The following is a 28,000-nucleotide window of genomic DNA, read 5'->3' on the forward strand; positions in this document are numbered from 1 at the left end:
TCCATTCCCCAGCTCTAGCAAACCACTCTCCCTGGATTTAGCACCTGAACCACAGCACCTTCACCTCCCATATATCATTCTAGAAAATAAATGATCACACGGGGGGGGGGGGGGGAAGGGGGAATGCCCCGTGCAAATGTATAACAGACTAATTTATTAGCAAGTCCTCTACAAACTGGTTTCAGCACAAGGGATATGTTGACTAGAGGCAGAAGAATCAGAAACACAGCAGTTCCCTGACACTGGGAAGGCCGCTGCCTGCTGCTGCTGCGCCCAGGGGCAGCCCTGGGCTCTACCCGCACCTGCACTACAGGATGGAGCTATAACAAGAGCTCCTGTTACAAGGAATTCGTTACGTGCTCATCGTGTGTTGGTTGATTGATAAAATACAGAAGGGTCTACGCAAGATGGAGGAGGAGCAGATAAAATTACAAGGACATCAGCACTGCGCTGGACCCAGAAGAATACATGGGATCTAAGCTGTAGCTACTGGGAGGTGATGTAGGGGAGTCATCCAAGTGAGGAAGATCTAAGAGAATAGATCTGAAAGAATAACCTGTATAAAGTTCTATTTCCAGAGTTCTCCCAAAGGTTTATTCTGAGCCTCCTGCAGGGTCTCCTCTGCAATGGACTTGATTTCTCTGTGCAAATCTTCTATGCTCTTTGAAGCATCCATTGTCTGTTTCCAAGACAAAAAAACAACAGAAATGTATTCAATTAACACCACCAAATGAGAAAAATTTACCTTGCTGTTGTATCAGCTGCCCCCATTACTCAATATGGTTACTGTTCATGAGCAGTGAAATGAGCTAATTACACCTGTGCACTGGAACTGGAAACCTGCATAGTGGAACTGGAAAAGCTTTTTTTTTATTATTTAGGAGTACATATCTAAGAAGTGAATGTGGGGCTGGATGAGGTGAAACAGAAGAATTTTTTGCTGCCGCTGCGTGCTGTTTGGTGACAGTCTCTGGGGCATGTGATACAAAAGCAATTAAAACTTCTTCATCCCGTACTGTAGTCCCCTAGAAATGTCAGTGTCTTGATCCTTCAGTGGTTTTTCAAATTAAACTCCACCCACAATAGCAGGAACCTCTAAACTCCATCATGTAATGTTCCAGTTTCAGATTCGGATTTTGGTGTTTGTTTTTTTCAATACTGCAAGCTGAGGTCAGTAGAGGTGGTAGAGCTATACGATGCCAGTGTTCCTCAGGCTGATGTTTAAAGAATAGCAGTGTCGCTCCTATGTGGTTGAGGGAGTGACCAAGGTGAAGAAAGGACTTGGTGAGAAGATGGACAGAGGTGCATCGGTGACCTACGTGACGCTGACCCGTGCAGTGTCGCTGAGCAAGAGCAGGCTGTGAGGATGTGCAATAAACAGACTTCACGATTAAATCATGGCCTTTTCGTTACAGCACAGCCAGCACCTCACCCTCATGCTCACGCACTGCCCACAAGCAGCTCGCCGATGTCAATGTATTTGTGTAACCAACGGCACTGAGCCGTGAGGCGTGCCTTGGCATAAACAGTTCTTTGGCAATGTTTGATGTCTGTTATTCTTTCTGATACTGAGGGGCAAAGAAACAGGAATGCCAACTATACCTTTAATGTGTAAACTGGATTTCCATGCTCATTTCAGGGACACCTCTTCATCACCTATTCTGGTATTTATCTGTCTGACAGTTGTGCACTTTGGGATATTTTAAACAGACATGTTGCTTTAAGTGAAAACTCCTTTCAAGAAATTGATAGAAAACAAAAGAAATGCCAGAAGACAAGTATTAAAAGAAACACTGTCTACTGCTGGAATCTCTGGAAAAACCAGAGTTTAGAGATTATACACAAGTTCTGTATTGTCTCATACGACAGCATACTTCTTTTTGTTAAATGAATTATTTTGGGGTTTTTTCTATGGTTTTCTGTCAGCTTATTTTTCCAGTCACTGTGATGTAGGGAAGGTGATTTACTAGCATAACATTTACTGGAACAAAAGTCCTAGTTTGGCGATTGTTGTACATTTAGGCCCTTCAGGTTCTAATAGTACACACAAACTCTTTCACATTGGAGAATGTTTTCCTAAAAGAGGCTGTGAAGAATTCCTTCTACCTTGCACAGTCTGCTCATTTGGCAAATCTGTGTACATCTCCTGCTTCTTGTGCCTAACAACTTATCCATAACCTGTGTCCTCCTGTGTCTGCACGAAGCTTACAGAATGAACACAATCGAGCACTGACAGGGTGATAGAGATGGTAAAAAGGATGCCCCCACCAGAAAACCTCAGCCTAGATTATCTTCACACAGGATAAACGGGCCACACTTCCTCTCCTGGGGTAAGGCTGCTGACTGTGCAGTCCTCTGCAAACAGCTCCAACGGGTGAGCAAGAAGGAAAAGCGATGCAGCATGTGGAACAAAAAAAAAAATCATGTGTTTGGAGAGTCCTGGTAGCATTAAAACAGCAAATGCTGATGGAAACTGGCCACGTGAGAAGGAAGGTGATCACCAGTACTGGGCCTACAGCAGGAGGGATTCCAGAATCCTTGGAAGATGCTGCAGGACACCAAGGAAACGGGCAGGGAAGAGCATGGGTGGGTCCCACTGCTTTTTACCCAAGCTTGTCACAGTTTGTCTTTAAGAGAGCAATTTCTAGAAAGCTCTTCTACAAAACATATCAACCAAAAAAAAAAGCCTTCCCCCAACTACGACAGGGCCCCATAGGGTGTCCTGGAACAGGGAAGTGCCCTCTCTGCCACACACCACAGCACCCTTGCCTGGTCCCCAATGTGTCCCCCTGACCAGAAGCAGGAAGGGGGAGCACAGGGACACAACGGGCACAGTTCGGGAGCTCTCATGACAGACCCTTACCCTGGTCTGTGACAGGCCCAGTAGGGTTGTTTCCTCCTCACCTTCCAGTTTAATGTCTTGTCCCTCATCAGATGATAGAAGGACTGTAGAACCTTCTCTTGGAAGGGGCTGTTCTCGTAACGCTCATTTCCAAAGTTCCCTCGCTCCGCTGCGGCTTCAGGGCTCAAGTGAAGAAACAGAATCAGATCTGGCTTTGGGAGTCCAACATCAGGCTGTTTGCACCAGTCCAGGCAGAAGTTCTGTCCCAAACAAAGGCAACCAAGTTTGAGGAGAAAGAATGGCATGTGAAGAAAGGAAAGCAGGTTAGCTGGAGAGTTAGGTGGGAAAGGAACAAACAGCCAGAGAAGGGAGGATGTACAGCCCCAAACACTAACAAACTGCTACAAGGCTACAAACTGAAAAGGCAGTATCCCACCTTATCATGGAAATTCAGCCCTGTTAATTTTGGGGGGACCACGTTTTGCAAGGTGCTGTGCACCTCTCATGCTCACTTAAGTCAGAGCTAAAGATTTTATCATCTCTTGTGCAGAGCCCATCAGAACTAAATACCAAGTTGTATTTTGAATCTACATACAGCTGTTATCAGTCCAAAATTTGTGATATATATTTTTTAATTTTTATAAATTTACATAATTATAAATTAATGTTTTCTAAAAGCCCCTGTGGAACATCATATATAATTTTTCACAATTACTTTAAGATTAATAGCACCGAGTAGATGTAAATGGACATAATCTTTGAGTTTAAGCCTACAGAAAACATAAATAATCAACAGAAATGGAAAATACATGCTCTGTAGATACACAAATTGAATTCAGTGTCTTTGATATTTAAGACACATGGAAATAGATGGCAATCAACAAAATGATATTCCAACTGATATAACCAACATACTGATACTTCTACGTTAAATTATTTTAACTAGCTATGAATCAGTTAACGTGATAGAAAAGGCAGTGAATATATAAAATCTAATTCTTCTAAGTCCAGAAGCAAGCTGCTCCCAAATACAAGCACCACACAGTGTTGGTCTTTCTGAGCCAGTGGAGACTCCTTATCAAATACCCACCCTACCCTCGAATTTCCACCCACACAGAAGAGACAAAGATTTCCAGCTTTTGGATCTTGTTGACAGATTTGAAGACTTCCATAAGGGCACGTGAATCCACGATGTTGTGGAGAGGCCACTGAGGCTTGCCCACTTCCTGCTCATCCACACAGGCACCAGCGATGCTATTGGAGTGATCTCAAATGTATTGAGAGTGACTGCAGGGCTCTGGAAGTGACAGTGCAGAGCATGGGAGCCCAGGATCTCCTTGATCCTTCCAGAAAGCAGGGAAAGGCTTAGGCAGGCATGAACGTAGGTCAACTTTCAGCTGCCCAGCTGGTGCTACAAGCAGGGATTCAAGCCCCTATGACCATAGGATTCGCTTTGAGTATCAATGGCTACTGAGCAGGAATGGGATGTATCTGATGAAGTGGAAGAAGAGTGTCTACGCTAGGTATGTCAGGGGAAGGTCTGCAATCTGTAGAGAACCGAAGGTGAGAGGCCAGGAGGAAACATCTGGGGGATGATACAATAACAGAGGCTCACCTGAAAGCAGCACAAAACTGGGGCAGAGTAGCATGGGTGATGGGCCTGCAACAGACCGCGTGGTTAAAGAGAGGAAGTTGATGAACATTCTTTAGACAGCTGGAAGAAGGACCACAGCTGCAGGTCCTGGTACTCATGGAGTACCTCAACCACCTGCCTACCTTCTGGGCACAAGCAATCCAGGTTCTGGAGCATGCTGAAGAAATTCTTGACATGGTGATTGATAAGCCAGCGAGGGGAAGTACCCTCCTGGATGTGTTACTCAACAAGCCAGAAAGAACAGGTGGAAGGTACGAAGAAGGTCAAGGGCAGACTTGGCTGCAAGGAACATGTAACAGTAGTTTAAAATCTGGATAGGAGTCAACAAGACAAACAGAATTGCTGGCATGGACTTCAGGAGAGTAGATTTCTGTTTATTAGGGACCTCTTAGCAGGAAACCCCAGGAAACTCATGTGGAAGGCAAAAAGGCCCACGAAAGCTGGCTGATCTTCCAGGACAGCCTCCTCAGAGCACAAGACTCGGGAGAATCTTATTAACTGTGTAGAATGACCCAGAGGGAGGCTGACAGAGCTGACTTGTCTTGAAAGTGAACAGACAGGCCAAAAGGCACAAGTGAGAGTATGCAAAGTTCAGGCTGAATGAAGAAAATCATTTTTACTGTAAAGGTGAGCGAACACTGAAAGAAAAGCCCAGAAAGGCTGTGGATCTACATCCCTGGAGATACTAAAACCTTGGCTGGATGTAGCCCTAGGTAGCTTGCTTGACATTAGATGTATTCTTGAGCAGGAGGTTGGGCTTCGTGACTTCTGCAGGTCCCTTCCAATGTATGTGGTTCTGTTATTCTTTGCAAATTTATGGGCCAGCAGCCAGAGCAACTGTGGAGAATCTCGAATAAACTCTCATGATCATTCTCCAGAGTTAAACAGGCCAGCTTCTCCACGGCAAGAGTCTGTCCAGATTTACAGAAGTAACCAAATGAGTTTCTCTGCTCTTTCTGGGGAAGGGATAGACCTGGGCAAACAGACCATGTCAATACCAGAGGTAAAACTGCCATCCCTCAATTTCAATCCTCATTTCCCCAGAGCAGGAGCCTGGGCCACACACACTGACACCTGCATCAGGCCTCTAACTGGAGCTGCTTCCCCAAATACAGAGAGGGGCAGGGGCTGCTGTGGGTCTCGCTCACCTCTTTGGCACTTGTGAAGGCCGCTCCAGAAAAGGCGTATCTGTCAACCACAAGTGTGATCCCTTGATGTAGTTTCTCTTTCATCAATGGCCTGAAAAAATCGTGGGAGAAATAAAAAAAAAGTTGCACTCCTTTTGTAAGTGATACAAATGAAAAGAATTCATCTAAAAGATGCTTCACAAAGCCAGTGTTTCCCTGTTAATGTTAGCAGTGTCAGGTTTATCTGTGATGCTAATCCCAGATAAAATCGCTCTTTGTATTCTGTCCTCTAACAGACATTAAACAAACATCCCTTCAAGACACCCAAGTTCAGGGTGCCCCAGTGCCAGGCACTGCTCAAGGCAGCTCCATGGCTTACAGGCAAGATCACAGATGAACTATATACAGACGTGAACAGCTTAGTCCTCTTCCCTTTTTAAGTGGTGCAGTAGATTTGTGATACTCTCTGCCTCAATCAGAAAAAAAAAGTTTCCTTTGTTCACGACAATGACATTTCTTATTACAGCTCACTCATCTGCCTTATACTTTCCCAGTTTGCTTGGCACCACCACTACAGCAGAATCAGCAAAGCTTTTTTTTTTTTAATGAAAAGATTTTGCAATGTAAGTTTCCAGGTATAAACAACAGTCAACACTGATTTTCCTAGGTCCACACATGAAGACTCGGGGGCCAAAAACAAGAACAGCCACTTACGGCTCAATGCAGCCCTCAGCTAGAGGGGAAATTTGGACACAATTTCTTAACCACCCTGTCACTCACATGGACTTGTGTGCAAAGCAAGGTCTCTTAATTTAGGAAAGTAAATTCACGGTTTAGGCTGGTACAGTCTCAGCTCTCCTGTTCTTAGGGCAGAGGGATTAGAAATATCGTACCTATTCATTTCAAAAAAGCAAACTGTGGGATTTGACCTAAGATTAAATTCAAAGCTGTCACGGTCTCTGAGACACTGCTTCCAGCTATGCTTCCTTTGCTAAACTATCACATTCTCGTACCTACTGTACCCACTACAAAGTCTAAAACCCCGGGAGGATTCAACACCATGTGTTTTCCTTTTACAACTTAACAAACATGTATCTTTACACATGTTCCCAGCGGTTAGCAGAGAAAAGGAGGTGAACAGTGTGGTCCTCCAGGTTCTTCTCCTTCAGCAGGTAGGAGCTGATCAGCTGCCCGATCTCCGTTGTTCTCTCTGTAAGAAAGAGGGGGAGAAGCAGCAAATGCTGCCGCAAGCTGCTCTTGCCAAAGGGGTAACCGTCTGTCCTGGGGACCCGCCAGCCCGGGGGGCTGTTTGTCTGTCATGGGCGGGAGGCCGCCTGTCCCGGGCGGGAGGTCGGTCTGCCCGGGTCGAGAGTCTATCCGCCTGCTACGGGTGGCAGAAGGTGGGTCTGCCCGAGGGCAGGGGTCAACCTGTCACGGGCGGGAGCTGGCCACGAGCCGGGCGCGCCGCGGGAGTCCTGATGGCGGACGCCCACCGCCGCCGGGGGCACCACGGCCCTACCTAGCGGGACTCCCTCCCCGCCCCGTTCCCTCCGGGCGTCAGCAGGTCCCGTACCCGGGAAGCGGAGAAGGTCGGCGCGGTGGCCGGCAGCCCGCAGAGCCTCCACCAGCCGCCTGCCCTGCGTGCTCTTCCCGGCGCGGTCCACCCCCTCCAACACGATCAGGGCGCCACGCCGGCCCGCCATAGCCCGCGCGCACCGCCCCTTCCGCCACCGCCCGGCCAATCACAGCCCGCGCCCCCGCGCCGCTCTAGGCGGCACAAGGGCACTGAGGCGCCGAGGTCCTCCACGGAGGCGGTGAAGCGGGAAAGAAGGCCCCGCCCCCCTCCCGCCCTGCCCCTCATGAATATGCAGCAGGAGCGTCCCCGGCGACCAATAGGCACTGGGCGAGTCATGAATATGGGATGAGGCCGGGGCCGCGGCCCTTGTCATGCGGGCCCGGCAGGCGGCGGGAAGCGGCGGCGGCGGCGGGGCGCGGGCCGCAAGATGGCGACCGCCATGTACCTGGAGCACTACCTGGACAGTGAGCGCGGGGCGCGGCTGCGGCGCGGCGCTGGGGGGGGGGTGGGCGGCGAGGGGGGGCGGCCGGGCCGGGGCCGGGGCCGGGGCGGGGGCGGCGGCGGCAGCGCGGGAATTAGAGCTGCGCCACGGGCTGGGCGGGGGGGGCGGTGCCGCGTGGCGTCATCAGCCGTGGCCGTGCGTCACCGCTGCGCGCCGGGGGAGCGGCGCCGGGCGGCCTTGGCGGGCCGCGGTAATGGGCTGGCCTGTGGCAGCCGGGCGCCGCCGCGCAGGGCGGAGGGAGCGGGTAGCGCTCCCGGCGGGCGGCTCGGGCCCTGGAGGCGTTGGCTCCCGCGCAGTGCGCGGCCCCGCCGAGGCCCGTGTGCGTGTGCGGCACGGCGGCGGGCAGCGCAGCGCCTGGCAGTGACCGCCACCGCGCAGGCCGCGCTCCCGGGGCGCTCCCGCTCAGGGGGGCCCGCTCCCGCGTCGCCCCGCGCCAGTGCCTCGCGCGTAGCTGCGGGTGGCCCCGCCGCTGCCCCGCCAGGGGGGCTCCTGGCCCTGCTGGGCGGCCCCTGTTCCCCGCCGAGGAGGGCGGGCTGCCGTGAGCAGAGCAGGCCGCAGCCTTTCTCGGCCTTGCCGTTTCAGGTATCGAGAACCTGCCCTGTGAGCTGCAGAGGAACTTCCAGCTGATGCGGGAGCTGGATCAGAGAACTGAAGGTGTGTTCAGGTATTTTGGCAAGCAGAGTCTGAGAGAGGGCCTCCACCTGAAGAAGGGGAAGAGCCCTACGGAGACTCGGCTTTAGAGAGCACGTCTCCCCTCTACTGCTTTTCTTTTCCTTGGCCGGAGTGCTGTGCAGCGTTTGTTCCTTTTCTGTGAGGGCTACAGCTCGGGGGACTCGCATTTTTTTTCAGCAGTTATGTGCTAATTTGTAGTTGTGTGATCGCTTTACCCAGTGGCCCCATGGCTGACCTTACTTGCACACAATCCTACATCTGCTGAGTTGTAGACTATTCTGTGTCTTGCAAGATCAATTTTTTTTCTTTTTTGAGGTTTGTGTTAGTATCTGTTTGCACATTAAAGGTTTTCGATTTGAACCATTAGAATGGTAAATGGCAGTGCAGCAAATACAAAGTTCCGTGTGTGGGAAGAGAGGTTGAAGTTTGTGAATGCATGGGTTTGGGTTTTGATCTTAACCGTGCCTCCCCCTTCCCCCTACGAATTAACTGTAAAACACTTCAGAAACTGGAATCACACTGCAAGTGTAGAAGAGTGACTACCTTGAACTTGTTGTGGGTTTTTTTTTTTATTAAGGTAAATATATTAAGTAATCAGGGGAAGTCCAAAAACTGTCAGGAGTAGTCTTCTAAATACCACGATGAGGTACAAGAAAAAACCACCTTGCTTTGGCAGACAGCTTTCTCAGGTGTGTGTATGCTTTGCTTTTCAGATAAGAAAGCAGAAATTGACAGTCTTGCAGCAGAATACATTGAATCAGTGAAGAACATGTTACCTGAGGAGCGAGTGGAACACCTGAAGAAAATCCAGAGTGCCTACAGCAAATGTAAAGAGTACAGTGATGATAAAGTCCAGCTGGCCATGCAGACGTACGAGATGGTGAGGATTGCGACCAGCGAGACTTTTGTAAAAATGGCCATACTCTGCAATGGAGCCACTGTTGGATGTGGAAGACCCTTCCACAGCATCTGTTTTCCCTGACGTTTCTGTTTTGCTTAGATATCCTACTGAAACAAATGACTAGTCCTTAAGCTTACTTTTCTTAATGTTGCCATCCCCAGAAAGCCTCCTTTTGTGTTACCAGGTTTTGTGTCTAGTAGGCTTCTCTTCTGGTGAAGAGTTAGTTTATCCCACTTGGAGTTGCTTGCTTGGAAGTACCTCTCTGCTGTGTAAAAGTGCCGGTAAATTTACCCAGCTCCCTCCTCCCTAGCAGCTTTCTTGTCACCTGATAATTTATTTAGGTCTGGTCTTCGTCATAAGTAACATTTTTGAAGTCACCTTCAATACTGTGTTGTGGAGGAATGGAAGAAAGTCTGCTCGATTACCTTGGCTTCCAAATGACAAAAGAAAGCAGACCCGTCAGTTCCACCATTCTGGTTGTATGGACCTGATGGGAAAATCTCATTTCTTAAGATGCAGCTTTCCCCTTTTTTCTTCTTTGGCACCTACACCTGTGTCCATTTAGCTGTCCCTTGAATAATTCTTCTCTCTTTGTATTTTATCCCCTAGATAAAATTTGAGTGGGGGGAATCCTTTTGAGTATACTTGATGTGTTTTGTCCAGCTTCTAGAGATGCTTTGGGTTCTGCTACTGCTGCAGCTGCAGGATGTTTTATTGCCATCAAATGCTGCAGAAAAGGAAATTGTTTCACGGGAGTTGAAAAGTGTCCTAGATAACTAATGTGATGACTAGGTATTGCAGCAACACAGTTTGGGGGTGATGGCTTAACATACCTTTGCTACTTCTCTGTCTGTAAACCACATTATTGCAGCCAGGGTGGTACAAGTTACATGTGTTGACTTGGTACTGGAGATAGTCAGCAAGAAGCCTGTATTTTTTACTAAATTCCTTCAAATATGATGCCAGTGCAATACCAGTAAAAATAGACATGATCTCACACTCAACACATTTTACGGACAGTAGTTGAATAATGTATTTTGAAAATTGCAAGAAAAACCAATTATTTTTTAATATCTCTCATTGTCTTGTTTTGTTCTGCAAACCGTTAGTTTGAGTTGCTTTGACTGTCCTTTATGCCACCTCCCTTTTCCTTCCTTTCTCTTTGTAGAGGGATTGGGTCCTCTTGCTTTTGCCTATTGTTTTTTTCTCTCCACCTTAACTCCCTTTGTGTGTACCATTTCCCTTTTTCCAGTTTGGTACCCTTTTCATGCCTTGCTCTCAAGTAGCGTACTCTACTCCTGTTCGTGCCAATGACAGCCAAGTTATTAGACCTTCCTGGTTTTGTTAATTTTTTTTTTTTTAATCAGTTTATGGTTTCCTGTTCTGTGCAGGTGGATAAGCATATCCGCCGGCTGGATGCAGACTTGGCAAGGTTTGAAGCAGATCTGAAAGATAAACTGGAAGGCAGTGACTTTGAAACCCCTGGATCTCGAAGCCTGAAAAGTGCGTAAATTTTTACATTTGACAGTGTTTTCCAGCACTGAGGTCATCTAACCAGAAGGGCTAAGATAGAAAGTAGGCTGTTATTTCTGGAGGAAGAATTACACAATAATGTACTTCTTCACTTGTTTTTAATGCTCTTCAAGTATTCACAGTGTTCTGGTGGGCAATAAATAGATGAAGAAAAATGTAGTGCTGGGATCTGACTTGCTGCCTCTGCTTGCCAAGATCATGCTGAGGTGGCCCATGGTTACTGGTGGTAAGGAGGGTGCTGGCCGAGGGGGAACTAACTGTAACAAAACAGAACTGATGTTCTTATAGCTCTCGAGTGTAACAGTCTCAGTTTCAGGCTTGATCAGTTACCGTGTAAGTTCTAAGCTCTTTCTGAGAAGAGAAGATTGGCCTTTTTTCCTCCTTCTACCAGAATCTGAATACTAATCAAGCTGAGAACAGCAGGAGAAATTAGGAATTAAAGGAAAGTACCAGTGCCTGTAATGTCTACTGGAAATCTCCTGTGATTACAGTGAAATTCCAACATGGTTAACAGCAGCAGAGCTTTATGCCTTTGCACTATGAAATAAGGGTGGATCAAGGATGTGGAGATAAAAGTTGCATTAGTTAGTGAGTAACCAATTAACTGGCTGAGTGTCTAAGAATATAGTGAGTTTAAAAAAAAAATTACAGCATGTCTAACCAAATATAATGCTATTTATATCTTGTGCAACATTATGGACTAGCATTGTACTGCAGTGATTTAACTGCCAAAACTGCAAACACAAGAGTTTGGTGCTCAGTAGTGCTACTTACCAATTTGGCATATTTGTGGCATAAAAATGTGTTTTGTAATCAGCACTCATACTCAATTACACATGAAATACGGATGTCAAACCAATAAATGCATCAAAAGAAAAGTACCTGGGGATGTTTCTGCTATTCCAGTAGGTTGAAACAGTGGGGTTTTTTTCCTTTATAGAGGGCCGAAGTCAGAAAGACAAAAAAGGCTCTCGTGGTCGAGGCAGGCGAACGTCTGAAGAAGATACACCAAAGAAAAAGAAACTCAAAGGAGGGTAAGGCACGCCCAGTCACAGCTCTGGTGACTTTGGCTTGACACTTCATGAATTTTCCACAAGCTCATGTTACCCTGTTTATGACTCATGTCTGGATGGTGCACAGTGTTAGGGTGTTCTGGTCTTACTCTCTTTCATTAATGTCCTGCTTAGGACAAGTCAGCTTTGTTAATTGACTTGTTGGCATGTGGAAGCTCAGCATGCTTGGAATGCCCTCTGACTGGAAGGACAAGATCAGCATCTGTTGCTGTTGGCAAGCAGGGAGAAAATAGCTTTGATTTTCGTCATGTGGCTATTTTTAACAGTTGCTTGTGGTTTTGATTGTAAAAAGAATAACTTCCCCATCAGGACAAAAACTGATGGTGTATTGTTGTTCCAGAAATCTTGGAGAATTTTGAGGATTGTTTTCAAAGGATTGTGTCCTAGTTAATCTTGAATAATCTAATTTGCTTTTGTGAAGCAAGGAAGAAAGCATATCCCCTCTGCAGTCTGATTTATATTAAAGGTGCTCTGTTGATTCTAATATTTTCGGTTGGCAAAATGGGGGGGCAGAAAACTAAAAATAGTTTCCATTGATCATTACTGACATATCAACTTAATGCATTCTTGTCAGAGCAAGAGGGTTCGCTCATACCCGATGGTGAGAGAAGAATATATATTAAAAAAATTTGGGGGGGAACAAAAGTCAGATTCTTCTGTCCACAAGCCGAAGTGATCTGTATGTCAGTTTTGTTACTTGATTCGTGGGTGCCATGACTACTTTTCTTAATCCTTTATAGTCAATCTACTGTTTCGTGTTTGATCAGGCCTACCTTATGATTTCAATTATTGGATAATATGTGATAGTGTATTCTAAACTCTAAAGCAGGGTCAGTGTGTTTTAGGGAAGATACTGTTAAAAACTAATTTTCCCAGGTGGGATTTAGGTCTTGGAAACACAGTGTTGCCTGCAACTGGAAAGTGTCAATCTGTCCATGTCCACAGATCTGAGTTTGCTGATACCATCCTGTCGGTGCATCCTTCAGATGTCCTAGACATGCCAGTGGACCCCAACGAACCCACCTACTGCTTGTGTCACCAGGTGTCCTATGGAGAAATGATTGGCTGTGACAACTCGGATGTAAGCACTTGAGATGATTCATTTTCAGGTGTTCACTAAATCACAACACTGTGAAATCTGCAGGGGGGTACTTGCTCAGTAGATCATATAAAATGAAAGTAACATGCCCATGGCAGGGGGATTAAACTAGGTGATCTTTAAAGGTCTCTTCTGACCTAAACCACTGTATGATTTGTGAAATGCTAAGCTTCTCCTCTGTTGGTTTTTCCATTCTGTTTTGCAGTGCCCGATTGAATGGTTCCACTTTGCTTGTGTGGACCTCACCACCAAACCAAAAGGGAAATGGTAAGCAGGACATCCTACAGCTTTTAGATTTTTTTGGGGCTATTTGCCTCACCAAGAATCAGTAAGAATCAAAACACCATTGTGACCTTCCCTGATAAGAGAAGCTTTGCTCCTCATCAGAGGGTTTGCATCCTCTATGGTTTGGGATAGTGTTTGTGCAAAGGAGAAGTACAAGGGGAACCTTCCTCCTAAGGTCTGCTTCCATGAGAGTCTTAAATTCTGGTGGGAGCAAAACAGGGACCTGGGCATATGCAAAACTGCATGATAAACAGAGCAGGTTTTGATCAAAGGCCTGTGTAAATGTGTATGTGTTACACCTCAGGTTTACTGTATTGTTGCACAGTTGTGGCTCTGGTTAAAATAGAGATGTGTATTTTTTTTTTTTTTTACTTTTGGAAGCAAAGTTTGAAGACTGCTCTAGTTGCGTATGTATGTGCTCATCTTGGAACATACTTACGTGCTTAGTTTCTATTTAATGGACTGCTTTCATCTGAATAACGAGGTGCCTGTCAGAAACGGGCTTGAGTGAACTGCAGTCATGGGAGAGAGAGAAAGGAACGAGTTGGAGAAACGTGTATCTTTTCTTTGGCCTGTAAAGGAAGCTTGTGTGACAAATCGGGTGTATCATAGCTGTGAGGGGCTGATGAGGCCTGGAAGCCACCTGGTCCTCTCTGACACTCTGCCCAGCCAAGCTGATACAGTTCCTCTCCTATTTGCCCAGCCTTGCTGCACGTAATGAAAAGTATTGCAGTTACTTAAACTGGCTGCTTTTAAACTACCCCTCAACCACTCATTCCCAAATAATAAAAAGAGTTCTTGGGATGTGTGTTGTTAACTTCAGGAACTAATTAATGCCTGTTCTTCTCTGTAGGTTTTGTCCTCGTTGTGTTCAGGAAAGAAAGAAAAAGAAGTAAGGAGTAGAGGAGAATACATCCTCTGAGGCAAGAAGAGTTTAATATATTCATTCATGTTGCAATATTATCTTTGATATTTTTTTTTTAACCTACCCTCCTTTTTCTGGTATGATATTTAATTGTCCAGTGGCCAGTTGTAATTCCTCTTCTTTCATAAGAAAATTACTTTGGGAGGGAGTCCCAAATCCTTTTGCCACAGGGATTTTATTTATGTTACACTTGGCACAGCACTGAAATTGGTGTTACTATGAAGTGCTAGGGCAGCCAGTAGCTGTAGTCTCTGCTAGTTTATAGGAGTCTGAAACTACATAAGGCATTGCAGGAAAATGACATACCTGTATCCTCAGCGTGGTGCATCACCGTCATCGGAATAGTTTAGGCCTGGAGCTTGGTGTGGCAGAGAGCAGGGAATTTTCTCTGATGCGGCCTGCATGAAAGAAGTAGGCCCCATTGTTTAGGGGCAAAGTCCATTTGTTGTGCAGCTTTGTGGTACAGAAAGGAACAGGAAAGCTAGCTGGCTGTTTCCACTGTCTGCTTCCTCAAAGCCAAGTGCTGTGCTTAGTTTCGACAGGGCAGGGGTGGGAGAGAGGTAAGAGCCCACCTGTTTTGGGGAGTTTCTTCTGTCCACCTTTGCACTGCCTTCATTTTACTTGATCCTTGTCCCCATTCACATGAACCTTAAGGGAAGCAAACCATTTCACTTTTCACCTCCTTCTAGAAAAGGTTTCTCTTTTGGGGAGATAACCTTTAAATAGCAAAGGAATTGTCCTGCAATGTTTGTTAGTGACAGTAATACTGAGGGAGGGCATTACCTTTCCTGGCTGTTTCCATTTCTCTGAAGATCCTTTAAAGTACCTTACTGTGAAGATGAAACCTACAGTATTTTTATAGAGATAGAAGGTCGGATTTATTCATAAAATAAGATGAAGGCCTGATTTTTGTTATTTGTGGTTGTCTGGGGTAAATCAGGCAAACAGACTTTAGGGCAAAGGCTCCCTAAGGACAATGTAGATTCCCATGGTGGTGTGGCAAAGCTGAAAGGCAGCCATCTGATAGCTTGGGGGGGTGCTGAATAGTGTTTGCTGTGAAGCACTGCTGTTGAAAGCCAGTCAGCAGAATGTTTCAATACAACTTCTTGTCTTGTTTTTTTAGCTAGGGTACATTTGCATGTTCTTGACTTCTTTAAGCTGCGTTTCAGATTATGAATGTGAATCCTTGCTGATCCTTGCTGTCGTCGCAGTGTCAGTCGATGCAGCAGAAGGAAGAGAAGGAACTCGGGAGTAGGGAAAAAAAAAAAAGTCTTTATGGTTGGGTTTTTTCCTTCCCCCGAGTTATAGTGGATGCAGAAGCTGAGGGAAGAGCAGAGATCGCTCTTGTCTCCATATATATCTGCTGCATTATGGGGCTTTCCCGCCTACAATAAAAGATGCTGGTGGAGAGTGTGGGGGGGGGAAGCCCCAAACCAAAACCTCCTGCAGCATCAGGCACCAGGGTTCATGAACTTTGCTGCTGTGATCCCTGATGGCTGTTGGTGGCAGAGCTGTGAACTACTTTGCATACCATTGTGCAGGAGCTGTTGGTATAGACTGCTGGAAAGGCATTGAGAAACTTCCAGATAAGCTTTTCTTCTGCTGTAAAAACAGTCTGAATAAAGAGCAGAAAAAAACGGCTTCTGTTCAGATTTTGGCATTTTTTTTCTAAGAAAAAAAAAGATTTTTCCTTGTTATACTGACCCTCTTGCTTGTATTTTGCAATGAAAGAAAGTAGAACACAGCTCTTGCCAGTTTTGCTTCCCTGCTTTGCTCTGCTGGGCTTTGTAGATGCTGCAGGTATGTCAAGACTGACGTAAAAAAAACCTCTTGATACCGAGACAGCTCTTCTGTGAACATTTTGGTTTATTGCATCTGCTATGGAAAAAAACCCCACAACAAATCAACCTGTCTCCAGAGTCCTACCATTTAAAGTGTGATACTGCTCCTGTCTCGGCTACATTGCATCACTCCCTGCATTGTATCTGAAGTTTCCATAGTCAATAGGAGTGATGCATGTTTGTCACTGTTGCTGTTGTAATAGCACCCGGAAAGCCAGCAGACAAATGAAAAGCAGATTGCTGGAGGGAAAGAGGAGGAAAAGCACAATCCTACGAACCTGACCTTAGACGTAGTCAGCCCTCTTTTTCTTTCCACCTCTCCTCCTGAGAGCAAATTTAATTGTGATACCTCATGAGCCAGCCTGTAATTCTGTAACCAGTGAGCGAGACCTGTACCTCGTTGACGTGCTACACTGGAGTAATGCAGGAGCCTTACTGCGTCCTGACGCCTAAATGTTGATGCCATTTCAGGTTTTATTTCCCCCTTCCGTCCAATGGTATTGTATAGGACTTTTTTTTTTTTTTTTTTTCCTTACTTGCCCCTCCCCTGGCATTATTAGTAGTGGTATGTCCGTAGATTAAGCATTTGATTTGAAACGTGCTCAAAATTCCACTGCACCTCTCTGGGAAGCATGGAAGTGTGCAGCTAACGATGAGTCGGTGTAAAGCTGACTGCCCTCAGCTCAGGAATGATGTTCAGGTAGGACAGCAAAACGCAGTTTGTTAGCACGTGCTTTCTGGGGCTGGGAAGAGCAGACATTTTCCTTTTCAACCAGCAAAGAAAAAAGAAAAATAAACTCTGGATGTTAGCATCGGCCCCAAAAAGAAAGGTAGTTTGCTAGGAATTGTGAATAGCGTGAGGCACAACATACTCACAGCGCAAGGTCTGTGACATGTCGGAACATCTGACATGCAATACCAGCAATAAACTCTCCTGCTCAGATACCAGCGCAGGGGCTCTGACGGTTCGAGAGCATCTCCTGGCCGCTCACGCCTGGCTTTAGAGATTTTTTGTAAAACCCCTTATAGACAAATACCAGTAGCCTTTTTTTGCTTACTAAAGGATTTAAATCTTTCTCCTGAATTTTGAATGTACAGTGTTAAATATACTTTCATGGAGAAGGGTGAACAAGACTGTGATATGTAAAGGAATGTTCCACTAAAGATTGTCGGGACGCCTGAGCGCGTACCCTGTGGGTTCAGCTTTATCCCAGCTCATCCAAACTGGAGGTGAAAACGACTTTAACCTGATTGTTCTATTTTTTAAATGAATTAGATCTATGTTCCCTTTGTTAATGGAAGAGAATATAAATCTTTTTATTAAAAAAAAAGGAATGTAAAGTAAAAATGTATATCTGTATTTTTGGATCATGTTATAGATGATGGATATATTGTTATAAATAAAGTATTTTTGGGAACAAAGACGTACGGGAGCGTGCTGTGGTGCCGCAGGAGTGCTGGTGGGTACGGGGCGGGGGTGGCTGCGCCGTGGGGGCCGTGCCGGGGCTGCGGGACCCACGGCGGCTGCGGGACGCGGGGGGGGGCCGTGCTGCGGGACCCGCGGGGGCGGCTGTGCCGCGGGGCCGGGGGGCGCTGCGGCGGCCTCCTGCCGCCAGGGGGCGCTGTGGCGCGGGGCACATGCGTCGTGCGCCGAGGGCCCCGCGGAGGCCGCGGGCGGCGCGGCCGGGCGCGCAGCGGTTGGGCTGGAGCTGCCCGCCCCCATGGCCGCCCGGGGGGTGCCTGGGGCTGCCGGGTGCCGGCTGCGGGAGCGGCTGGCCGAGGCGCTGGGCCCGCCCGCCGCCGGGGTGTCCGTGCCCGGGCGGCTGCGACACGCCGAGCGGCCCGCCCGGTGCCGCTCGCGAGGCGGGGCGGGGCCCTGCGGGGGCGGGGCGGGGCGCGGGCCGGGCTTGCGCGGGTGCGGGCGGCCATGGGGCTGGCGGCGCTGCCCCGCGGGCTCGGCGGCGGCTGGGCGCGGCTGCGGGGGCTGACGGGCCGCCCCGGGGGGACGCCGGCCCGGCACGGCGGTGCGGCTGCCCCGGCGGCGCCGCTGCTGTGGCCGCGGGGGGCGGCGCGGCCGCGGGGCGAGGGGACGTCGCCGGCAGCCGCCCCCCGGCGCCGGGAGGTGACGCTGACGGGCCCCCGGTACGGCGTGCGGCGGCGCCCGTTCCGCGCCCTGTCCGGCCGCGACCTGGCCGCCTTCGAGCGCCTGGTGCCGGGCCGCGCCGTGACGGACGCGGAGCAGCTGGCGCCGTTCAACGTGGACTGGCTGCGCTCGGTGCGGGGTGAGCGGGGCCGGGCCGGGGTGTCCCGTCCGCGGGCGCGGGGAGCTCCCCGTGGGGGACCTTACCTGCCACCGGCCGTCTTTCAGGCTTGCATTAAACAAAAAAATAAATCTAAGCCCTTTTAACACACTAATCATTTTTTTCCCTGAAACAAGTTGATTCAGGTCACGGTTTTGGCTGAACTGCGGAGAACAAGCGTGCGTTTTCTGTTGCTTTTGTCAGGTGTCAGAGGCCTAGAACCTTCCACGCCGCCCTGCTGCCAGCCAGGCCGACCTGTGCAAGCAGTGTTCACAGTGCTTTAAGGGGAAGGCCGCTGTTGAAAATGTTTGTTTTACAAGTGTTTAAACGCCGCCGCCCTGCGCGCGGCGGGGGTGGTGGTGTTTTGGACACGATGCTTTACCAGCTTTTCTCTTCCCGAGCTCTGCAGAGCCCACAACTTGCCCTGTGAGCCCCTTGCTTTCATTGCAGGCTGTAGCAAGCTGATGTTGAAGCCGCAGACAACAGCAGAGGTGTCCCAAGTGCTCAGGTAACGAGCACCTCTTCTGCTGGGCTTTGGCGGGGGGGTTAGGGATGCTCTGGAAGGCGAAGGGAACTTCTAGCTGTTCAGATGCTGTTTGCTCAAGCACTGGAATTAATGGAGGTGGTTTCTTCTTGACTGCTTGCCTTGTGGTGGAGCTCTGGTGGCTTCAGCTCTGCCTTCTGCTCTTTATATCCCCGGTGCCCTCGGGCTGCCCGCTGCTTCCTGACATGCCTCTTGTTCCAGCTGCTCCCTGCAACAGGAGACGCTGCTGCTGTTGCTAGTCCAGGGGTACGTGTGTACCAGTGGGTAGGCAGTGTGGCTCATCTGAAAAAAACACAAGTTCCTCGCTAGGTGTGTTGTCACTTAGGGAGCTGGAACTTTTCAAGGCAAAGGCACTCCCACCTGTGCCTTGTATTCCCGAGGCCCAGCGCTCTCCCTGGCCCTCGGCTTCTCTGGGGTGGTGGTATCATGTCAGCGTCAGGCAGAAACAAAGGCTGAACTTATAATTTGTTTTACAAAATAGAATTAATCTTTCCTGGCCGGTTGTCCTTGCAAAGGCTAAGTGGGCAGCAGCAGACTTCTGAAATCAGCGTTGATGTCTTTGAGTAGAAGGGTCTGAAGAGCACGTAGTGTGGGGGAGAGAAACGGAGGTGGGGAGAAATAAGCAAGTGGATTCATTATCGATGACTTTTCTGCTCTACGGAATTGTCAAAATTAGACACTGTACCAGTGCTCAAGGGGAACAGTTGTGCTGAAGGATTTGGGAAAGTCTTGCTGAAAAGGTAAAGAAGGTTAGGCCAGAATTCAGCAGTTTGAGGAGTTAATGTTTAGTCCGCGGTAAAAAGGCTTCCCTGGTTCGCTGGTGCGAGCGCAGCTCCAGGTGAGCATCAGTATGCAGGACGGCTGTTTTGCCTGAGAGCTGCAAGCTGTATGAACCTGCTCCTAGTGGGTTAAAGTTAAAGTTCCCCCACTTTAACTCCTGTTAAAGTGGGGGATTTAGAGCACAGTAAAGTCAGGGCTTCTGCGGTAACTGCTGGTGCAGCACGGCTTTGTGCCATCCGTTGTGCAATAACTTCTGTGAGTTTGGAGAGGACGCGATGGGTGCTGCTTTGCAGGGATATGGCAGGCTGGGCGGTGAAGCAGCTGAGGCATTGATGCACGTGCTTCATTGCTTGCAGGGCATTAATTTCTTGAGGGGAGGAGGAGGGCAGTAATGTCTTAAAGCACTGCCAGAGCTGGTTATCTTGTCAGAGCCCGCTGAGGAAACCAGGTTGTTAACAGAGATTGCTGTATAAATAGCTTATGTGTGAACAGAGTGAGTGGTTGTTTCCAGATTTGTTGTGGGGCAAATCTGTAGATGCGCACAGGGGTAGCCCCAAGGGTTTGTTCCTTTGCTCAGCGCCGGGCTGAGTTTAGTAAGCTGTGCTTTCTCGCTTTTGCAGTGACGCTGTCCCTTTGTATCAATTCAGTCTTTAGGCTAAACACTGCTTAATTTTAGGGAGTGGTGAGCACTGTCGCAACAGTAGACATCCACATGGAAGTGAAACTCTTCTCATAGACTGGATTATGGCCTTAAAATGCATAAGACTTCAGAAACCTTTTTTCTTCCAGGTACTGCTATGAGAGGAACCTGGCAGTGAACCCACAGGGGGGTAACACAGGCCTTGTTGGGGGCAGCGTACCTGTCTTTGACGAGATCATTCTCTCCACTGCTCTCATGAACAAGATCATCAGCTTTGACAAGGTGTCTGGTAAATATTGTAGAGAGGTGAGGCACAGAAGCGAGCCCCAGGCCCTAGGCCAGCCATTTTCCTGGGAACTGGTAACTATAGGACCAGCAAGGTTCAGCCCAGCATCATCATAAGGGGGGCATCAGAGGTTTGTTTCATCCAGGCTTCTGCTGCTAATGTAATCCTAAGATTATAACAGTAGCAGATAGAAAAATACATCTGGTGCCAGAAAGAGGGAAGAGAAACATGGTCTTCCTGTTACCTGTTCCTAAATTAAATGAGAAACCCAGCATGTGGAGCAGAATGACAGTGTTGAAGAAGGCACCTGATAACTACACTAGCAGAGGGAAGAGGGTGGGGGAAACTTAGAAGTTGTTTGGGTTTGGAGATTTAGGAATCAGACTGGTATTTCAGTTCTTAAAACAAAGGGGGGGTGGGGGGGAAGAGAGAGAGAGAGAGAGACTGAGAAAAATATTTAATGTTTTGCCAGTCCAGAGTTGTGGAAGAGCAGATAGTAAGGCAATGGCCCAGCTCCCCTAGGCTTGAGGAGGGGTAGGACAATGCCCTGCAGCAGGCACAAACATCTTGTGCCTTTAAACTGAATCCCAGAAAGTTTTGGAGGAACAGGTGGTTGTGTCTGCTTGTACTTATCCTGCCTCTTGAGGAGGCACCTTCTTCTTGGGCATCAGCTTGTAGCAGGATGTTTACGTTTCAGGGATCCTTGTGTGCCAAGCTGGCTGCATCTTAGAGAAACTCAACGAGTACTTGGAGGATCAGGGGTTTATCATGCCACTGGACTTGGGAGCGAAAGGTAGCTGTCACATCGGTGGCAATGTGGCCACAAATGCTGGAGGCTTACGGCTCTTGAGATACGGCTCTCTCCGAGGGACAGTGCTAGGACTGGAAGTGGTAAGGCAGCGGTACCTGGCAGGTCCCTTTGGTGTTTAAACCTTTACTCCTTACTGTTTCCTGCTGTTGTAGCCCTTAGCTGTCCGTTACACAGATGAGTTCCTCGCAAGACTTCCACTCGTAACTTTCCATTGTTTGGCTCTTTGGAGAAGGGTCAACAAGTGTCTTCACGTGTGTAGCATCTGTTATTGCTACCACGGTTCCCAGCTTCGTCCTTACTGGCAGAAGAGATATTAGGTGGTTTTCTAATCCAGAGCAGTGAAAAGAAGTTAGGGAGAGATCTGATGATCCCAAGTTACCTGCATGAGGTTGGTTCTCTGTGGAGCAGTGAATCTCTGGAAGGCACTGTGAAATCCATCCTGCAGCATGCTCTTCCAGTGGCTGCTGGCGTTCTCCTAGAGTCTCTGCTGTTCCTCAGCCTGCTTCTGCCCTACAGGCCTGTGCCTCAGTGTGTGAAGGCCGGGATTGGTGGTTCTGAGAGATCTTGGGTCTTGGGAGCAGGGAGCTAATAGGAAATAAGTCGGGTAGGTAGCAAAAGCCTAGTTTGGTTTTATTGTGTAGGCCCAGAAAGGGAGCTTTTGTCTCTCAGGTTAGCCCCTCTAGTGTTGAAACAGCCTTCAATAGCATGTCTTGGAGACATTCAGCCTTGATTTAAGGCTCAGGTGGTGGAGAGCTTACTTCATTCTGGTTAACCGTGTTCACTGTTTCAAATATTGTTCCTTGTTTCCGTTGAATAATGGGAGCTAGGGCTGCAAAGAATGGCTTGTCTTCTCCACCACTGGTAAGAAAAGCAGAGCGATCTAGGTCTTCTGTTATTACTTGTCCTGCTAGAAGATGTGCAAACAGCACTGTAAAAAAAAAAGCAGCAGAAAACTTTGGGGGAAGATTCGGGTAGGTTATAGAGAGGAGGAAGAGCTGGGAATGGAGAACAGTGACAAGACTGTGGGAATGGGCTGCAGCCGGTGTCCGCCGCTCGAAGCTAGCGGCAGCTTTTCATCAGCTCGGTAGTCGACAAGCTTATGCCAGCAGATTCCCACAGGTGCTTTGACTGGGTCTCTCTGTTCTGTGTATGTCAGGTGCTGGCTGACGGCTCGATTCTGGACTGCTTGACATCTCTGCGCAAAGACAACACTGGCTATGATTTGAAGCAGCTTTTCATCGGATCTGAGGGGACCTTGGGGGTTATCACTGCTGTCTCCATACTCTGTCCTCAGAAACCTAAGGCTGTGAATCTGGCATTCCTAGGTAGGGGCTGATACTAATCATTTCACAGTGAACTCGGAGGCTGGGAAGGGAACAGGAATGGGGAGGAGCGAGCACAGGGCAGCCGGCTGAGCTAGGCTGCCGGCATCGGCTTGTTGGTGAGAGGTGTTACGGTGCTGTACGTTAAAATACCTGTGCGTGTGTCTCGTATCTGTGGTGTAAATGTGTAAAGCACTTGCCAGGGTTGCCCTGCGAGGGAAGGGGAGCCAGGAGCTTGGCAGGATGAAGAGGCAGGCAGGGCAGTGCCCTCGCTGAGCCGTCTGACAGCGCCTGGGCTAGGTGGGCAGGGCAGGGCAGGGCTGGTGACACTGCAGCCGCGCGAGTCCGCAGTGACAAGGTGAGGCTGGGAAGTCAGGTCTGCAGCTCGGGGTCTGCATCGGCCAGGCACAGGTGCTCAAAAGCTGCTTCTCAGTGAGCCTCAGTGCGTGCCCCCCTGCTGGGGCTTCCAACAGAGCTGGTGGTGGGGACCTTCGCTGGGGCTGGTGTTTTTCTCGGCAGCCTCCAGGGTTAGCAGGGCTTCTTGCACAGCTTGCTCATATCAGATGTGGCCTTAAGAGCGGAGAGCCAAACTCCTAGGAGGGCATAAGTAGACTCCAAATGCTGACAGACCTGTGGAATATGTGCAGTGGACTCCAGAATTTGCCCGGACTCTCACAGCAGCCTTTAAATTTCTCTTGGGCTGCCATCTGAGGGTGGGACAGACGTTTTGGTATGAGCTGCCTTAAGAGGGTTCAAGAGGTCTTTGCCACAGCAAAACCTAATTGCTATATCCTTCTGCTCTGAAACCTTTCCCAGCTCAAACTTACAGGAATTACTGATCTGAACCCACGCAGGCTAGCAGTTTACATCTTCTGGAGATGGGAAAGATGACTTGAAGCCTGATAAATGTCTTAAAACTTTTTATAAGGTTTTGCGGGGCTGTTTTTTGTTCCTGATTCCTGTCTGTGTTCTGTCTGAAGGGTGTCAGAGTTTCGCTAAGGTTCTGGAAACATTTACAACCAGCAGAGCCATGCTGGGAGAGATCCTGTCTGCCTGTGAGTTCATGGATGAGAAGTGCATGGAACTGGTGGAGAGACATCTCAAATTGTCCAACCCATTGACAGGTACCAGTGTAATTCATGCCGTAGAAAGAGGCATTGTACTGCTTGGGGATTTTTAGCCTGATTTTCTGTATACATGTCAAGGAGCGTGTGGGCATACCTCACAGTTTTTGTACCCAGTATTCAGTTCCAATCAGGTTTGGTGGAAGCCTTTAAAGATAAGATTTTCTAGTTCGGCTTGTTCCCGCAAAACTGCTGGTTTTCTGAAAAGTGGTGGCAAGGTGAAGGATAGAGCATGTGAGTGAAGTGCCCTACAGATCAAAGATTGCCAATTGAGCTGCCCTTCCACCTGGCACCAGAGAAATCTGGGCAGTAGTGACCTCATGAAATGTGCCAAGCTTGGGAAAAGCTCCAGAATGTGTGCTAAATTGCTGTGCTTTTACCCCAGAGCATCTGCTTATTCTGTTCTTTCTCACTTTCAGGCAGCCCTTTTTACGTTTTGATTGAAACTTCAGGCTCCGACTCAACCCATGATGCAGACAAATTGAACAACTTCCTAGAGCAGGCCATGACTTCTGGTTTGGTCGCTGATGGAACTGTGGCAATGGATGCTAAGAAAATAAAGGCAAGTCATCATTTCCTCTTGTGCAAATCTTTGACATGATTCTCCACTTGGATTTGAATTTTTAATAAGAAAATGGTCAGATTGATGTCTAGTGTAAACGTCCTTGAGTGATGTGGTAGCTTATTTGGCATATTGAGTAAGAATGCTGAGAGGGTACTTACCGCTGCTGGCTCTTCCCAGAAGGCCTGAGTATTTGGGGTTTCAGTGGCTGTTTCCCCTTTTAAAAAGACCAGAGTAATGAATTGCATCTTCCAGTAGTCGCTGGGGTAGGACCCAAATTGCTCACTGACAACTCAGCTTCTGGTTTCGACAGTTTTCAGGCAAAGTCGTGTAGGCCAGCCTGACAGCGGTGCTGGAGCCAGAGGTGCTGGTGCTGGCGAGCAAGACAGACACAGTGTCTCAGTGAAAAGGACAGTGATTTCTGTCTGCCCAGAGAACGTGGGTCTCTTACAGTGACCCGTGGTTCTTCCAGCTCTGGTTCCCAAACCAACCCTTGCAGATCAGTAGAGGAGGCATGTCCTCACTTCTTGGGAAAGCCAGAACAGCTTTGGAGAGGATGCCCATGCCCGTGTTCTTTTTCTCTGGGGTACTGTCAAGCTTGAAGATACGGCATGTCACTTGACTGTACGATGCTGCCAGCAAAGCATTATTACTAGCTTCCGAGAGGCAGAGGGTGTCGAGGGAAATCAGAAGTTGATGTTATATGCAAAGAATCAAGGCTGGTTTTCCCTCCATGCCACAAAGCATGGAACTCAAGAGGGACTTGGTTTATTTGGATTTCTTTGATCTTTGATTCATCAGACACTGTGGAGCCTGCGGGAGAGGATTACAGAGGCCCTGACTCACGATGGCTATGTCTACAAGTACGACATCTCTCTCCCTGTGGGAAAGCTGTATGATCTCGTGATGGACATGAGGGCTCGGCTGGGCCAGAGTGCCAAAAACGTGGTGGGCTACGGCCACTTGGGTAAGCGTGGATGCTGGGAAAGGATGTGATTGCTCTTTTGTGCTCCAGGTTTTGCTGTGCAGCTTCCTAGTAGTTCTAAAGGTGGTTTTTAGATCAGTGAGCAGCATAGACTAAATAGCCGACAGCTGCCAGAAGAGGAGGGTGCATAAGGATCTTTGTGATTGCTTTCAGCCTGTATTCCATATATTAATGGCAGGTTGCTGGCCAGCCAGGCACTGAACTGGTCATTTGTATCCTCGTCATGGTTTAACCTAGGGGTCCTCAAACTTTCTAAACAGGGGGCCGGCGCGCAGATGAAGGGGCAAGAGGCCATCTGCGGCTGCTTGGTTTCCCCCCCACAGCCCCCGGCGGGGGGGTTCTGTAAATACCAGGGGCTGGATTGAGGACGTTGGGGGGCCATACCCAGCCCGCGGGCCGTAGTTTGAGGACCCCTGGTTTAACCCCAGCTGGTTACAGAGCCCATCCCAGGCACTCGCTTGCTCCCCACCTGCAGAATGGGGGAGAGAACTGGAAGGGTAAAGTGAGAAAACGTGGGCTGAGACAAAGACAGTTCAATAGGTAAAGCAAAAGCCGTGCACTCGAGCAAAGCAAAACAAATCCATTCCCCGCTTCCCATGGGCAGGCAGGTGTTCAGCCATCCCCAGGACAGCAGGGCTCCATCATGCATAATGGTGTCTTGGCAAGACAAATGCCATCACTCCGAATGTCCTCTCCTTTCTCCTCCTTACCTCAGCTTTACATGCTGAGCACGATGCCATAGGGTATGGGATATGCCTGGGGTCAGCTGTCCCGGCTGTGTCCCCTCCCCAACTCCCTGTGCCCCCCAGCCTGCTCGCTGTGGGGTGAGGGGCAGAAGAGACCTTGGCTCTGTGTAGGCGACACTCAGCAGTAACCAACGTCCCTGTGTGACCAGCAGTGTCCTCAGCACAAACCCAAAGCACAGCCCCATCCCAGCTGCTATGAAGAAATGTAACTCAATCCCAGCCAAAACCAGCAAGAAGCTCTGTACTTTCTATTTAAGTATGCAGGTTGTTTAATTGGACCATCAATTCAATTAATGTACTTAGACACATTTGGTAGATAAACACCTAGCTTGTCCAAAGTTATTAGTTCTGTTGGAAAACAATTTTTCTGAGCCGGTAACCCTCCAAAAGAGAGTAATAAAGGTAATGCACCTAAAAAACAGTACGTTGGTCAGAATGCTTTGAAACTAATTTGGTTTTGCAAGCAGGTAAGCTTAGCAGAGCTATTCTGTTTTAAACTAAAAAACACACACAAAAAAACCCCAGAACACACTTCAGCACGCTTGATTTGAGATGATCTGGAAGACTGCATAACAAATGCTGCCTGTAGTAGCTCTTGCTATTGAGTATCAAGCTGCATACTGCGAGGGTTTGCTGGGGTGCAGAAAGAGGTTCTGGAGTGAAAATGAGTAACTTGTGTTTATCTTTGTGTGTTTTCTCTCCTGAATACCCAACAACTATGGGCTTAATTGAATGCCATCACATGCAAGTAGCAAAAGGAGAAAATGTTCTGCTTGCTTTGTTTCTGTTGATGCGGTGCCAAAGTGCGTTTAGAACATTGCACAAACATAACAGGGAGAGAAAGTGATGAAGGGCCATATTAAAATCTAATGATCATTATGAAATACCATTGCGGCAGTCTTCAGCATGCCATCTCGGTAGTGGGGCAATAATTAATGCAGCACAGTTCGAATTTTAAAATCACAAGAGTGGGAATTTGAAAGTAGCTTAACTGGGAACACTTCCTCAAGTATTGTACTGAAAGCATGGAAAAACAAAGATCCCATTTGAATTATTTGTGCATGGAGAGGCTGGTGTTTGTAGAAGGACAGTGAACTTGTCCTTTTTCGCAGTCTGGAGACTAACAAAGGCACTGTTGTTTGCGTCCGTGGAGGAGGCAGTAATGAGTCTCCATTGCAGGGCTACTGAGCTTTTCTTGCAGACCCACCTCTGCGATGTTTTCTTCCAGGAGATGGAAACTTGCACTTGAACATCACAGCAGAGTCCTACAGCCATTTCCTGCTGGATGCCATTGAGCCGTATGTCTATGAGTGGACTGCAAGGCACAAGGGTAGTATCAGCGCAGAGCACGGACTGGGCTTCAAGAAAAAGCAGTACATTCATTACAGCAAATCCAACGAGGCGATCTTTCTAATGCAGCGTTTCAAAGCCATGTTAGACCCCAAGGGGATCCTCAATCCCTACAAGACTCTGCCCACCAGTTCAGAGAGCAACACGCACTGAGAAACAAGCAGATGCCGTCGTGGGAAGATGGCATCTCTAGCTCAGTAACTGTACTTCAGCTGATGGATCAAGCGAGCACGTGGACTGCTCCTTGTTTTATTTCTTTAGTGTGATGGAACAAATAAAGGAACGTGGATCCTCTTTTCAGGGGTGCCTGCTCTTTCTGAAGAACGCATTACTGGTTTTGACCATGTGGGTTTCCTATTTGGTCTGAACACTGAAACCAAGCGCACGGATAGCGTGTGTGGATATTCCAGCTCTTCCCCCTTAGTTTGCTCTGATTTATTAGCGAAGTGACACCAGCCAGAGGAGGCATTTCCTCACTTGAGGTGTCCAAGTGAAGCATCAGAGGCACAGGAGAGGAACC

The 28,000-nt window shown here is 48.3% G+C and overlaps 3 protein-coding genes across 8 annotated transcripts; 2 read left to right on the forward strand and 1 right to left on the reverse strand.

Annotated features, from left to right (window-relative positions):
• Nucleotides 1-134: 134 nt before the first annotated feature.
• DTYMK (deoxythymidylate kinase) lies at nucleotides 135-7,352 on the reverse strand. 2 transcript variants are annotated; one of them, XM_037406620.1, is made up of 6 exons: nucleotides 7,197-7,352; nucleotides 6,725-6,833; nucleotides 5,645-5,735; nucleotides 4,458-4,502; nucleotides 2,905-3,102; nucleotides 135-679 (listed from the first exon to the last, which is right to left on the reverse strand). In XM_037406620.1, exons 1-6 carry the CDS (start codon nucleotides 7,324-7,326, stop codon nucleotides 569-571), a joined length of 684 nt encoding a protein of 227 aa, XP_037262517.1. In that variant the 5' UTR covers nucleotides 7,327-7,352; the 3' UTR covers nucleotides 135-568. The 2 variants fall into 2 exon arrangements, with proteins under 2 accessions (XP_037262517.1, XP_037262518.1); XM_037406621.1 differs by lacking the exon at nucleotides 4,458-4,502 and having other exon boundaries at nucleotides 7,197-7,351.
• Nucleotides 7,353-7,531: 179 nt separating this feature from the next.
• ING5 (inhibitor of growth family member 5) lies at nucleotides 7,532-20,527 on the forward strand. 3 transcript variants are annotated; one of them, XM_037406618.1, is made up of 9 exons: nucleotides 7,532-7,663; nucleotides 8,284-8,355; nucleotides 9,087-9,253; nucleotides 10,666-10,777; nucleotides 11,748-11,841; nucleotides 12,826-12,961; nucleotides 13,185-13,246; nucleotides 14,118-14,187; nucleotides 20,444-20,527. In XM_037406618.1, exons 1-8 carry the CDS (start codon nucleotides 7,627-7,629, stop codon nucleotides 14,158-14,160), a joined length of 723 nt encoding a protein of 240 aa, XP_037262515.1. In that variant the 5' UTR covers nucleotides 7,532-7,626; the 3' UTR covers nucleotides 14,161-14,187; nucleotides 20,444-20,527. The 3 variants fall into 3 exon arrangements, with proteins under 3 accessions (XP_037262515.1, XP_037262514.1, XP_037262513.1); XM_037406617.1 differs by lacking the exon at nucleotides 20,444-20,527 and adding an exon at nucleotides 15,313-17,458; XM_037406616.1 differs by lacking the exon at nucleotides 20,444-20,527 and having other exon boundaries at nucleotides 14,118-17,458.
• Nucleotides 18,234-27,774, forward strand: D2HGDH (D-2-hydroxyglutarate dehydrogenase). 3 transcript variants are annotated; one of them, XM_037406613.1, is made up of 9 exons: nucleotides 18,234-18,305; nucleotides 18,781-18,838; nucleotides 20,444-20,583; nucleotides 21,278-21,471; nucleotides 22,548-22,716; nucleotides 23,694-23,837; nucleotides 24,257-24,399; nucleotides 25,201-25,366; nucleotides 27,359-27,774. In XM_037406613.1, the coding sequence occupies exons 2-9, from the start codon at nucleotides 18,795-18,797 to the stop codon at nucleotides 27,631-27,633; spliced, it is 1,275 nt and encodes a 424-aa protein (XP_037262510.1). In that variant the 5' UTR covers nucleotides 18,234-18,305; nucleotides 18,781-18,794; the 3' UTR covers nucleotides 27,634-27,774. The 3 variants fall into 3 exon arrangements, with proteins under 3 accessions (XP_037262510.1, XP_037262511.1, XP_037262512.1); XM_037406614.1 differs by lacking the exon at nucleotides 20,444-20,583 and having other exon boundaries at nucleotides 18,296-18,312; XM_037406615.1 differs by lacking the exons at nucleotides 18,234-18,305; nucleotides 18,781-18,838 and having other exon boundaries at nucleotides 20,489-20,600.
• Nucleotides 27,775-28,000: the final 226 nt, after the last annotated feature.

The sequence above is a fragment of the Falco rusticolus genome, chromosome 13 (assembly GCF_015220075.1).
Source record: "Falco rusticolus isolate bFalRus1 chromosome 13, bFalRus1.pri, whole genome shotgun sequence".
Classification (NCBI taxonomy): Eukaryota; Metazoa; Chordata; class Aves; order Falconiformes; family Falconidae; genus Falco; species Falco rusticolus.